Source organism: Ammospiza caudacuta, chromosome 3 (genome assembly GCF_027887145.1).
Source record: "Ammospiza caudacuta isolate bAmmCau1 chromosome 3, bAmmCau1.pri, whole genome shotgun sequence".
NCBI classification, from domain to species: Eukaryota; Metazoa; Chordata; class Aves; order Passeriformes; family Passerellidae; genus Ammospiza; species Ammospiza caudacuta.
This window is the reverse complement of record NC_080595.1, coordinates 54,255,965-54,268,902: the sequence shown is the minus strand read 5'-3', so window position 1 is coordinate 54,268,902 and position 12,938 is coordinate 54,255,965. Positions and strand designations below refer to the sequence as shown.

General features: G+C 35.5%; 1 protein-coding gene across 17 annotated transcripts in view; it reads left to right on the top strand.

Moving 5' to 3' along the window:
* REPS1 (RALBP1 associated Eps domain containing 1) overlaps positions 1-12,938 on the top strand; it is a 63,953-nt gene that overhangs the window by 40,186 nt on the left and 10,829 nt on the right. For 5 of the 17 annotated variants that reach the window (XM_058802592.1, XM_058802600.1, XM_058802595.1 and 2 more), the window contains exons 9-13: positions 693-832; positions 5,427-5,507; positions 8,452-8,539; positions 9,348-9,449; positions 11,618-11,690. In XM_058802592.1, coding sequence (XP_058658575.1) covers positions 693-832; positions 5,427-5,507; positions 8,452-8,539; positions 9,348-9,449; positions 11,618-11,690 — 484 coding nt within the window. The remainder of the gene's footprint in view (positions 1-692; positions 833-5,426; positions 5,508-8,451; positions 8,540-9,347; positions 9,450-11,617; positions 11,691-12,938) is intronic. The other 12 variants (XM_058802599.1, XM_058802596.1, XM_058802591.1 and 9 more) reach the window with 11 other exon arrangements.

The window sequence follows — 12,938 nt, the reverse complement described above, 5'->3', positions numbered from 1 at the left end:
CTAGAATAGGAGATATTGTAAGCAGGATTGTACTGTGTTAGACAGAATGCTTGACCTGCTGTTCAGATTTACTTCAAAAGAAAACTGAACGGTGCCAAAGGACAGTTGCAATGTGACAGCTGCTGGACTTACTCAATTTGCAAAATGTGAATGGAAACACCACTGTTTCAGCAAGGAGGCTTGAAGCTAATATTATTTGGAGACTAAACTAAGGGGGAATGCTTTTCTTAATCAGTTGTCATATTTTTTTGTGTTTGTATTGAGATACTGGTTTTGCTCTGGCCTTTCATACAAGGAAGTATTTTATTCTGTAAGATGAAATGCTCAGTGCAGGATATGATGTAATAAACACTAGTGCAAGTTATTTTCTCGTGCTGTAAGAAAAACTTTAATTCTATATGTAATGAAAACCTCAAAAAGCCACTTAAAGGCTAAGTACTGGGAGGATAGGATGGTACAGAGTAATCTTCAACGTCTGATTTTCAGGAACATCCTTAAAATAAGAGTAGTACCTGATTAATAGTTTTTAACAGTACTTAACTTAATGAGAGGTCTTGGGTTTTTGTAGGTTTTGTCTGCTGCTAAGTATTTGCTTGAAAAAGATTAAAATAAAGGGCACTTTGCACTTTCCATAAGATGTGAGCAACTCTTCTAAAATTAAACTGAATTCAATTTACGTTTTTTGTTCATAGTGATTCCTGTCGTTTCAGAAGTTGGGGAACAGACTGGTGAGGTAGGTTACTCTGGCTCTCCAGCAGAAGCACCTCCAAGCAAGTCTCCATCAATGCCATCCCTAAACCAGACCTGGCCAGAATTGAATCAGAGCAGTGAGGTCAGTGCTTTTACATAAGAGTTATTTCGCTGCCCATCAGTAAGTAAATTGTGTATGTGTCCATGATTTGTCATAAGTGAATTGCTGATCACAAATCATTAAACAGTTAGCAGGACAATAGACACAAGAAGGTTATGTGTTAAAATGCAAAAGAAAAAAGTTTTCATTCTGGTTTTTCTATCTCATTGTGAGATACTATTTAAAATGTTATTAAGGGTAATTAAGCTTTACATTAACCACAAAATTTATCTCATAACGTGTTTTGGAAAAGTTGAATTAATTCCTAGTTTTTTTCATTTAGGGCATATTTTTGTTACCTCTGAAGAACTTGCTTTAGCAGACACTTTGGCTAAACTACAGAATAAGTTTCTGACAGATCTGGACATTGAGACTTATTTCTGGAGGTGATTTTAGCCTGAAATATCATCAGTAACACAGAGAAGTCATGACCCTGTTTCAGAAGCTGAGACTCAGAATAGAATCTGAAGCCGCCATTGGCTAAATTTATTTAAATCTTAAAGTTTTACTGTTACATACTTCTGCTTCATCATACTTAAGCACATATATTTGCTATATAAGCAGTCCTCTGCAGTTAGAGCTATATTTTGTCAAAATTTGAAAGAGAAGTTAGCAAGCAGTATTTTTTATATTTTTTTCCCCACAAATGTCATTTGCTTAGAAGGCCTGTAAGGGATTGATTCCTAGATTTTTCTTGTTGCTCTGTTTTAACATTTTTGCCTCTGACTTAGAATAAACCAATGTTTTAAGAGCCACTTCTGATCCCCAAATGAGTTTCTGACTAGAGCCATATACAAAGAAGATGTAGGCTTACTTTTCTTTATGAGAGGGGAAAAAAGAATGAAATTATTTTTGGAAAACTATTTTTGATAATCTGGGACTCAATAAGGATTGAAAACTTGTTTTAACATGTAAGATAGTTCTGTCAGTAGCTAAGCCTTCTATTAAAAGAGCTTTTTGTGGTTCTTTTTCTTTCTTTGTTAGACTTCAAGTGAATAGAAAATTGATATTAAAAGATTTAGACAAACCAATGGAAAATCAGCATGAAGCAGAAAATAAGCACATTTTTAGGATTAAAGTTAGGAGCAGAGGAAACTTCCTTCATTTCTCAGCAGGGAAATGCAGTTCCTTGTAAAGGCAAGTGCTAGCCTCATAGTCACATCCTTATCAAATTAAAAAATGTTGGAAATTATTTAGTGATTCTTAGTTGTTCTATTTGACACAGTGACTCTGTCAAATAGAAGCTATGTTTTAAGAGGGAGGTGCAGCAGAGTCATTCACTTGTTGCTAAAAAGCTGTAAATGTCTGCATCTCTATTAAAATTTGCCCAGACACATTCCCTTGTGTTTTCAATGAAGATTTAATAAGCTAATAATTTTGTATCTGCCTCATAATTGAACAGATCCTTCAGTGTCTAATGCAAATCAAACCCATTGAATAGGGTAATTCCACTAGTGGAACAAAGTCACTTACAGTCAGCCAGAATCTTGACTTATGAAACTGACTATCCATTCACTTAAGGTGGCACTTTCTTTTTGAAAGTGTATTATAGCTTAAGAGGTTTGGAAAAGTTCTCACAGTAGCTGTACTACTGGATACTAACTATACTAAAATAAGAGTTGAACTAAATGTTTAGTATTTTGTTCTAACCCAAAGGAATTTCTGATTTTTCAGATGTGTTGCTGTGCATGTTTCTTTCTTCTCGGCAATTTCTTTTCAGCATGAATCAGGTCAAAGTCCTCAAGGTTTTAATTCCACGAAAAAATTTCTGGTATTGCTGCAGGCCCCAGTCTAATTGTTTCCTCTTTCAACCTCTTATAAGTGTCATCAACAAATGAATTGCTTGTAAAAGCTCTGCATCTTTGTATTATCTGTCATTCCAGGCAGTCTCATCCTGTTAGTCTCAAAGCTGTTGGTTACTCTGTTCTTTCTAGCTCATAGTTGATTTATAGAATCCAGTTGCCAGGCCCAGTTACTGGAGGCTCCCAGGTATAGACCAAGGCATCAATTTAAAACTTCAGCATAAAGAACAACGTGAAAATCTGCCTAACTTTTGATATACTACATGCTTCACATTCTCATCTTTTCACTCATCACTTCTTTCTCACTTCAGATGTCTTTTCCATCCAAGTCTCAAGGCTGAGCACTTAATTTTTGAAGCTAAAAATAATAGAAAAACCTACTACAAATTTTTTGTTGAAAACTGTTGAGTGTCATGCAGCTGTCATACTAGCTTTAACACAGGGAGATTTGCTTTTAAGTTCACAATTGTTACACCTTGTTTCAAATATCTTGGTGTTCTATTCATAATGGTTCAGGTTGCTGTGAGTTTTAGTTTCTAGTAATTAACCTTTTGAAAGTAATTTTAAAACATTTTTGCAGTTGGACAGGACAAATACTTCAGCTTTAGCTAGCATGATTTTTACCCTGTCAATGCTTTTAAATTTTGCGAAGTTTGCGATGCAGTCCAGTAGATTCTCAGTACATTTAGCTTTCTGTTAACTGTGGAATTAGCAGTAGCTGGCTTCTGGTAGTATTTCAGGATGGAGCACAACAGCAGATTTCCTAGAGCAGGTGTTGGTGTTTATCTGTCTGTGCCTAGCTAGTGAGCCCAAGGACAAGTAATAAAGGTACCTATAGTTTGCTTTCAGAGCATGGTGGTAAGAGAGATTAAGCATCCATCTGTAACAAATAATATTTTACCATTTATCTTAACTGTAACAGAAGTGGTGTGTGCCCAATGGAATTTTTGGAACAATTAATGTTTCTGTAATGAAGTGGTCTGTTTGCCAGTCTTACTAGTAACTGGGAAGCCACTGGCCAAATTAAGTTTAAAAGGGTAGTGGTAGACCTAAGATAAATATTAATATGTTTCCTGAAAATGAGCAGCTGTGCAAATGCAAGAGGCCAAATCAGGAGAAAGGCTGGCAGAACTTGGCACTTAAATTTCTGACTTAGTAAAAACTGGCTCACTCACAGGTTTGTGAAGCTCCAAACTACTTGCAGTGCTGCCTCTTCATGAAGGGGTGGAGTGAACAGAGATGAACTGTTTAATGCAGGGAATGTTAAACAGGGACAGAGCAGCTGGGAATCCTTACTAAAAAGGTTTTGGTAGGTTCTGTCCGTGAAGAGGGTAGTTTTGTGTTAAAAACAAATACAAACAAACAAAACCCTCAAAGCAACAGAAAACCACAACAAAAAACAACCAGAAAAGATACCCACCCCCATATGAATAGAAATCCATAATGTTTGCCCTCATTTAAAATTTGAAATGAGGAGATAAAGCTCTTTCTCTACAAGAAGTTTTATCACACGAGAGCAATTACAAATTTAGTTAATATTTTCCTGAATTTGATTTCATGTGATAGTAAACAGTTATTTAGGAATTTCCTTAAGAAGTTATTTCTGAAATAACTGTTTTAGACTTGGTTCACATACAGGCTGTTCACTGAATATAGTTTAGTGTAGAGGAGAACACAAGATTAGGTTGGCTAACACCATATAGTTTGTCCTGTGTCTTCTGGGATCATTTAGATTGATTTACCTATAGAGATGGGACAAGAATATGACACAGAGAATATTCTGAGTTGGAAAGAAACCACAAGGGTCATAGAGCCCAACACCCAAGTTTTTTTCCACAACTATAACAAACGTAATTTTATTGAATTTTCTGAGCACTAAAAATTTTTTGGTTTTAATTTTTGGAACTTGTATTTGTAGTGTTTGAAACTTGCTTAATATTTACTTGTTATTTTACCAAAATATAACAGGCTTAGCATTCTTGTGATTTTTTTTAATCTGGTTTCTAGATCACAGAATAATTTTATGTACTTCGATGCTTTGTTGATCCAGTTGTGGCTATAACTTGATTCAGTTTGCATGAGGATTCTTGACAGCCATGTATTGATACAGCATGCCCATATCTTATAAAATTGTTCAGAGATTGACTTATTTGCTTTTAGCAATCAACAGTATATTTGGATTTAATTCTTTGCCTTGTCAGTGATTTAGGCTTGTGGAAATGCTCTTTTATGGCGTAGAATCACTTCTCGGGGGTTGCACTGGCAAGCTAAAGTGATGTGTTTGGAGTACTCTGCTCAGTGTTCATTTGTCTGGGACTTCATAAGAAAATCAGCATTTACTAAATAGATTTGAAACTTGGCAGCTACAAAGCTGAGGAACCTTTCTGTGGATTTTATGACTACAGATGCACACAACATGTCTCTGGTTTTTATCTCTAAATTACATGAACGGCTTAAGCAGTTCTTTTACCTTGTGTGATGTTCATTGGCAAGTGTGAACTCTGAAGGTACTTCTGGGTTGCCTGTGCACCTGTATCTTCATTATAAAAGGTGAATATAAATATTTATATTGACAGATAACAAACTTGGTTCCACAACAATCTCAGAAATAGAAATACTTAATATATATATCAGGGTACTTCCCAAGTGAAGTACTCTCCTGTGCAAATATGGTTCTTTCCAGTGCAACCTCTGAACTACTATGCTAAATCTCCTCAGTGATCTTTTACTCTCATCTTCCTCATCATGCTGACTTCTCTCCTCTGTCTGTTCAGCAGTGGGAGACATTTAGCGAACGCTCTTCAAGCTCACAAACTCTGACCCAATTTGATTCTAACATTGCACCAGCTGATCCTGTAAGTCAATCACTTAGCTTGCTTGTTTGAAATTAATTTTATTAACCCTGAATTTCCATTCATTGTATTTATCTGTTATGCATGATTCCATGGACTGCTTTTTGGGGAATGGTGGCAAATAACTTGGTTGCTTATTTTCAAAATATCAGTTTTCTAGTACTGCTCATGTTTAATCTCTGATTGCTTTTTCCTGTTGATTTTGACCTAATACCACACTTCTGTCATAATCTGTCATACACAAAGAATTTAAACACAATGTTTTTTTGAAAATATGTGCAAGTTGGTGCAAGGGCCACTCCCTATGATAAACAAGTTCTGCTGTAGAATTTGTCTTCAGTGTTGTTTTGGGGTTTTTTTGAGTTGCAGAGCCTGATTTGCACAAAAACAGGGCCAACTTCAGTGAAAAAAAAGCTACTGAGCTTTGATGGGTGTGGTATTTCGTATTCCAAATGTTTTTACCAAGCTACTTATTAATAAGGCTTTTAGTATCTCTCCAGCTAAACCTGTGGTGTTCTAAGGCTTTACTCAGTGAGGAGTGCTCTGAAGGATTATGTAGTTAAATATCTTGCCAAGTTTGGGAGCCAGAAATACACTACAGTGTTTCAAGTTCTGCTGGTTTTAAGCTTTACACCATGTGACATTAAAGCAGTTCTGAAATGCATTAGAAATGAAGTATTTAGCTGCTGCTTTCATCCTGCTTTTTTTACAGACTTAATTAGCACCAAGTGTCCATTTTAATTTAATTACAGTGTTGGTGTCCATTTGATTGTGTAGTGCTGTAATAGGTGCACATAATACACATTTAACTGCTTTTAGTGTTAAACCTGTCACTTCTGAAAAGATAGAATACATAAATATGCATAGATTTTCAATGCATCAGCACTGCAGTCTCAAAGTTAACACTGATACTCATGTAGAAATAGCATTCCAGATGCTGAAAGCTAGAATTCAAAGTGCACTGTTCCCCATGCTCAGAATTAACCTTTAATAAACATTCAAAACAAGTGAAAATGTCCTACTGAAAGCAAAAACCAGCCCTCTTTCGTCTGAGATGGTTTTTGTTTTAAATACACTGTATTTTTATGTTTTAGTGAGGTAAACATGATGTAAATTAGTTCCTAGTTGTTACTTGCTGTGTATAGTTGCTTGACTGTCACTGTCTTGTTTCTGCAATAAGACAATAATTTATTTTCACACATAATTAGCAGATGACAGAAACCTGAGGTTTGAATTTTTTCATGTACTGATCTAAAAATTAGAGCAGTGATGGTATATGAAAAACTCTTTTATAGAGTACATGTTTTTCTGTATGTATATAGAGAAATTCACTGGGAATGCAAAATTTTTTTATGGCTGATAACATTCTTGAGTTCTTTCCTTGAAATGCTTATAGTTTTTATAGTTTAGAAAAGAATGGTGAGCATCTTTGATACTTGCTAGGGTAACACACTTTGGGGTTAGAGTCTTTGTTTTCAATATTAAAATAAGAACAAATGATGACAAATGTTCAGTTAGCTGAAGGCAGACATTTTGTTTTTAGCAATTTCAGTAGTGATGCATAGGAATGATTTATGAAACAACTGGTTCCCCAGAGGAGAGAAAACCAGCTTTCTTGAGCAGTTGTTAATAACTATCTAGAGAGTAAATTCACAAACCAGGTCTTTTTTAGTTGGAAAAGTAGCTGCTTTGGAGGTAAAACATAGGTGGAAGAACAGTGCATCTATCCCTTAGTATGGGAGCACAGTATGCCTTTTGTAAGTCAAAGTGGGTAACATGTTGTTTTATGTAAAATGAATTTAATGATGTAAATTAATGCATTATATAAAATCCATTTAACTATTTGAGGCATGACTTCTGTACAGCTGCACATTAGATTATAGCACAAGTCTGAAGCAGCCACAGTAAAAGTGATCATTGCATGGTAATCTCGTTACAGAGGGAAGAAAAAGCAGTATATTTTAAGGTGGTAACTGTTCCTAAAAGCTTCCTGCAACAAAAAAGTTTGAGCTGTGACTAGGAAGTGGTTTTGCTTGCAACAAGGGTAGTGAATGTAATTGAAATAGTTTCAGAAAATACCAATGTAGATGTATTACACCTAGTACAATTTATCTACTTGACTAGTCAGAACAGATTAAATTTCTGATACAAAGGTAGTTTTAAAACTTCTTGTTATTTCTAGGATAAATTTAATATAATCTGGGGGTGTTCTTGTACTGTCATTGGCCCACCCATTCACGTATTCTGAATATGGATGACAGTAAAAAATTTCAGACAGCCCTGGCACTATTTTTAGGCTGCTTCTGAGTTTTGAGATTATTTTTTTAAGCTGTCTGCAGTCAGTGTTCAAACTAAATTGAAAGGATTGTCTGTAAAGTACTTTAAACAGAGCCCCTTGTCTGAATGACTAATGCCTAAGTGTAGGGCCATTGCCTGTCTAGAGGTATATTCCATAGAGCTTATTATACTGATGTTTAGAAGATTTTTGCTATTTTAAAGACTCCAGAAAATGTCTGAAATTACTACAAAGTACCTATTTCATTGAGCATTATTCATGCTATTTAGAAAGGCCATTATTTTCTGAGGCCATTATAAGTAAAGCTGAGGAGTCAGGGTTTAAATTGTTTTGGGTGGTTTTTTTTTTTTAAGAAGTGCTCCAAGTACCAGATGTCTGATACACTAGAAATGGTAGAAAGCTGGTAAAATTCAGGTCCTACTTGCAGTTATCTATAGAAACATACCCTAGTGCTATTTTAAGTAGCTAAGTTAACATTATAGAGACTAAAGCTTAGAAAGCTTTGGTTTTCTGGGTATATTCAATTCCCTGGAACTGTGCAAATAAATTAAATCTATGAAATTTTGTTTAGAATTAACATTGCACATACTGTAAGAGATCCTTTTAAGAGTGATTTAAACTAGGTTACCGTAACTGTGATCTCTTCCACAGGACACTGCAATTGTGCACCCAGTTCCTATAAGAATGACTCCAAGCAAAATCCACATGCAGGAAATGGAGCTTAAAAGAACTGGAAGTGGTAGGACATTTTCTCTTGCTAATTTGGGAAGTTTCATACAGTTAGAGTTTGTCTTACTGCCTTGAATGTACTTACTTTTCTCCTTCACCAAGGATGAATAAATCTGAAGTTGTAATGAGCATCATTACTGAGTTAAGAATTGCTGTTCAGATAAGTGCAGCGCTTGAATTGGCCATTTGCTATAGTGAGGATTTTACCTTCTCTAGCAGAATCTAGCAGTTTCTTGGAGAGTAGTTCAGCATCATTATAAAGATTGGATTTGGACCTGCAGGTGAATGTCTGGGTTTCCTTGTTAGATACTGAAGGAAACTGGAGATGGAGATCATAACCTGCATTCATAAAGCTTGTTCTTCTGTGGTCAGAAATACTGCATTTATTATTTTGAAACTTGCAAGCATTTGGGAATATTGGCAGGCTGTTTTTTACTCTGGTCAATAATAAGCAAGGTGATTTGATAAATTTTCTTAAAGGAATTGGGGGGGGGGGGGGGTCTTAGTTTTCAGTTGTGTACCAGTATTTCCTAAAGTCATGGAACTCATGCAGAGTCTTCTGCATAGGAGAATTAATAGTATTGACAGCACACTTCTTTTAACATTTATTTGGCCTTGTAAACAGCTGAAAATTCACAGCTCTTAAAGCTGAGAAATCGTGTTTTACTTCGTAATAGTGTTATTTCTGATTTAAAATACACCAGTTTTAGTCTTGAGTGCAGCATTTTAGATAAGGGCAGAAAACCACTGTAAAGCTTTGGCACCAGAAATAAAGGCTAGTTAGAATAAGTTCATTTATCTATTTTTTTTCCCTCTAGATCATGCTAACCCTACTAGTCCACTACTTGTGAAACCATCAGATCTCCCAGAAGAAAATAAAATTAGTTCATCTGTAAAATTTTCATCTGGAAATACAGTTAGTAAGTATCAAAGTGCTTTCTGGTCTCATTTCTTACATTACACAAAGTGTAGATCTGATATGTTCCTCAGTGAATGAAAGCTGGCTGGATAGTAGCAGCTCTAAAATGAGATAAACTTATCCTAAGAACAGAAACATTTCTGATATAAAGTATGTGTTAGAAGTAGTAATTAAGAAAGTTCTACTGATGTCACTAGAGTTGTTTTCCTACCTTGTGTGCTCAAGAAAATTCATTTTTGTCAGCTCTTTTCCATCTTGCTGTTTTCTCTTTTAATCCTAGAATGAAAAATTCAATGTAGATAAAGTGGAATTCCCTAAGTAGCATTTGATTGGTCTTCCTCAGAACCATGTAACATGTTTTCTAAAGAGTGAAAATGTGTTGACCACAATTTCCAGGCAATTCTCATCTGGTTAAGCTACTAAGCAAATCCTACAGACTTCTATGTTCCATTTTAAATGCAGCTTTTCAACTGTTTATTTCATTCTAATAGCCTTTTCAATTTGTAGTATCTTCTGTGCCCAAAGCATGTTGCATTATATTGATTTGATTAGTCCACTTATCTAATATTGGAGAGGTCCAAGATTATTTGTTGCCTGAATGAATTTCTAGAGTCTTTCCAAGATCCATTTTTTTTTTGTTTGTTTTCTTCAAGTCAGGAACTTACTTTTCTTCAGTAAAAATAAAGTTTCAAGAAGTCATTATTTTAAATCCTTTGCATTAGTAAGACCACAAGTACTTTGATTGGTTTGTAATACAGGAGGAATTCAGAAAATACCATCTTGCAATATGTTTTGCTTTTCTTGTGAGCTCTGTTTTAGTGGCACTCTTCGTTCTGACCAGTGTCCTGACCATGTCTGAATTTTACTTTTCAAGCACAGTTCTGTTTTTACTAAGAAGTTTGCTAATGCAAAAGAACAAGCAAACATCATCTTTTAATGTGGAACTAGTGCTGTGTGCAGGATCCAAGTTCAAGAGCCTTTCGGTGCTCCCTTTTCCTTATCTGAGTGCAGCCTAATCTTTTAATCTTTAATAGAGTGTTTTTCCCTGAGAGGAAGAACATGGTGAAATAAAACAACCACATTGCAGTGTAAGATATAAGCATTGTGTAGTACCTGCAATGTTAAGGAGAAGAAGTATAAAAAAATGTAACAGGTAAGAATGTGCCTTGCTGATCAGGAAAGTCATCTCTGCAGGATTCTCATTTCTGAGGCCTGGTTGATGTGTCTTACCACTTTTGAAAACTTCAGTGTCCTAGGAGGTTAAAATAATCCTTTGAGAGCGGGTAATTCAGAAAAATCTTGATGTTTTTGAGTAGAATTTTCTTCTTCACTGGCAACAAATTGAGTCCCTTTGCTCCAGTGACTTCCACCTTGAACTTTGGTTTACTTTGTGCTCTAGAATAGTCTCTTGTGATAAATTATCCTGAGGTCAATTTTTCTATCTACATTCATTCCATATAAATCTTGTGATTTTTGTGAGGCTCCTCATTTCTGGGGAAAAAAGCCTCATGCTTTGCAGAGCTTCTAAGGGTAAGGGTGTCCTTGAGAATCTGTGATGCTTTAATAGCATCTTTCATTTCTGTAGATTTCCTTAATCAAAAGCTGGAAGTTTTAGAAAAGGTTTAGTCCAAAATAAGGTTGACCACCAGACTTGGAGGTACAGAAGTTACATTAGTAGCAAAGCAACTGCATTAATCTGTGTTCTGTACATAGCCTTTCCTTTTTCCGATTCCTAAGGTTTCTAAGTCCTTCAGCACTTCTAAAATCAGGCATGTTCTACCCCTTGCTTTTTTTTCCTTGGATGTCCCTTACTCTTCTTCACTAGATTGTTGAAGTGATGGAATGTCAAGTGTTTAAAAATGACTGTTCGTAAAACTTAGGTTTTGTATTTTAAATACAACATTACTGTCATTGTTTATTTTCAGTACATGGTACTAGTAACCAGCTACTGTGTTGGGTGAATGGAGTTGGTTTGTATTGTGTCCTTCAATCATTCAGGTTTGAGGATTTTGAATCCTGACCAGATGATACCTTACAGGGAAGCAATACAAAGACATACACCTTTTTTGTAACAAAAGAAATTGGATATTTGAAATTACTGGTTACTTCTGTCTCTTAGGGTATGCTAATGATGCAAAGCAAATATGAAATTGTATTTTCTTTTCCCAGCAGATGGTTACAGCAGTTCGGACTCTTACACTTCAGACCCGGAGCAAATGGGAAATGCTGTAACACGGCAACGGTCAGTAGAGTAGCACCTGAAAAAAAATAAGTAAAAGGTGTTTAAAGAAGCCTGTTCTCAGCTCCTGGTTACTTGACAACTAGGTTATAAAATGGTGGCAAAACAGATTCCTAACTTTAACACTAAGGAATCTGTAAACAGTCTGTTTTCTAATGTATTAGCAATATATGTTGCTTTCATTAGTGTGGAAAGTGAAAATTAAAAAAGGAAAGTTGTCTAAAAATTTGTTTGAGGTTGGCCAGTCAAGTGCTCCATGTGAATCTCCACATTCAATCAGAATCTTAATACTTTCCCCTTAAATACAAAGCAATGTAAGCATGTGAGAGCATGCTGTTACTTGAAACCAATTTTTTGTATTTTTAAAAATATCCATTTAGGCATTATTGGAGAAGAACCTTATGACACTATAGCCTAAAAGAGAATTAAGTACACTTTAGGAATACTATGGCTGTAACTCCATCTCTTCTAATAAACTTAAAAAGGGCCAAAGTCAAATGCCCAATGTAAACTAAGGGTTTGGAGAAAGCCATGCAAGCACAAAACCAACAACTGCATCATTTCACATGACAGAATGTGCTGTACTAGCTGGTGCTAGTTGTTCCCATTAAATCTGCCTGAATAGGATTAAAACCAGCTACACCATTAACTGTCTTACAATCAGTTTCAGAGGTAAGTTTCAAAACAAAAATAATTAAGGTGACTTCAATGGCAAAGAAAGATTTCCATTTGCCTGTCAGTACAGCAACTTGAAAGATTCTTTCCTGCATTGTTACCTAATGGAAAATGTGACTCTGTCATGCTTTTATGTATGTTTTTTGCACTATGAACATGATGGTTTCAACGTGTTCTTTTACTCTTTGACTTTGGATTAGGTTCTCTTGCTGAACTTGTGTAGATGAGGGAAGCTTTCTAATGAGTTCCCACATTATGGCACGGGGAGCTTCTGTCGTGACCTGGTAGTTGTGGCAGTATGCACACAAGAAATTTGTTGTCCCACTTACTCTTTTACTTTCTTCCACTGGCACCTCTTCTACCCATTGCAATTTTGTATAGAGATGACATTGTACTTAATCCTACCACTAGTCAAGACTACATTTTGGTATTTTCACATAGCAAAAATTGACAAGGCTGTGTCAGATAATGATACCTTGGAATTCTCCTTAAACCACTTTCTCCCATTTTTAATTCCATTTGTGTTTTGTTTTTTTTTTTTTTACTGTACTAGCTAGAGGGATGACCCAAGGAGTC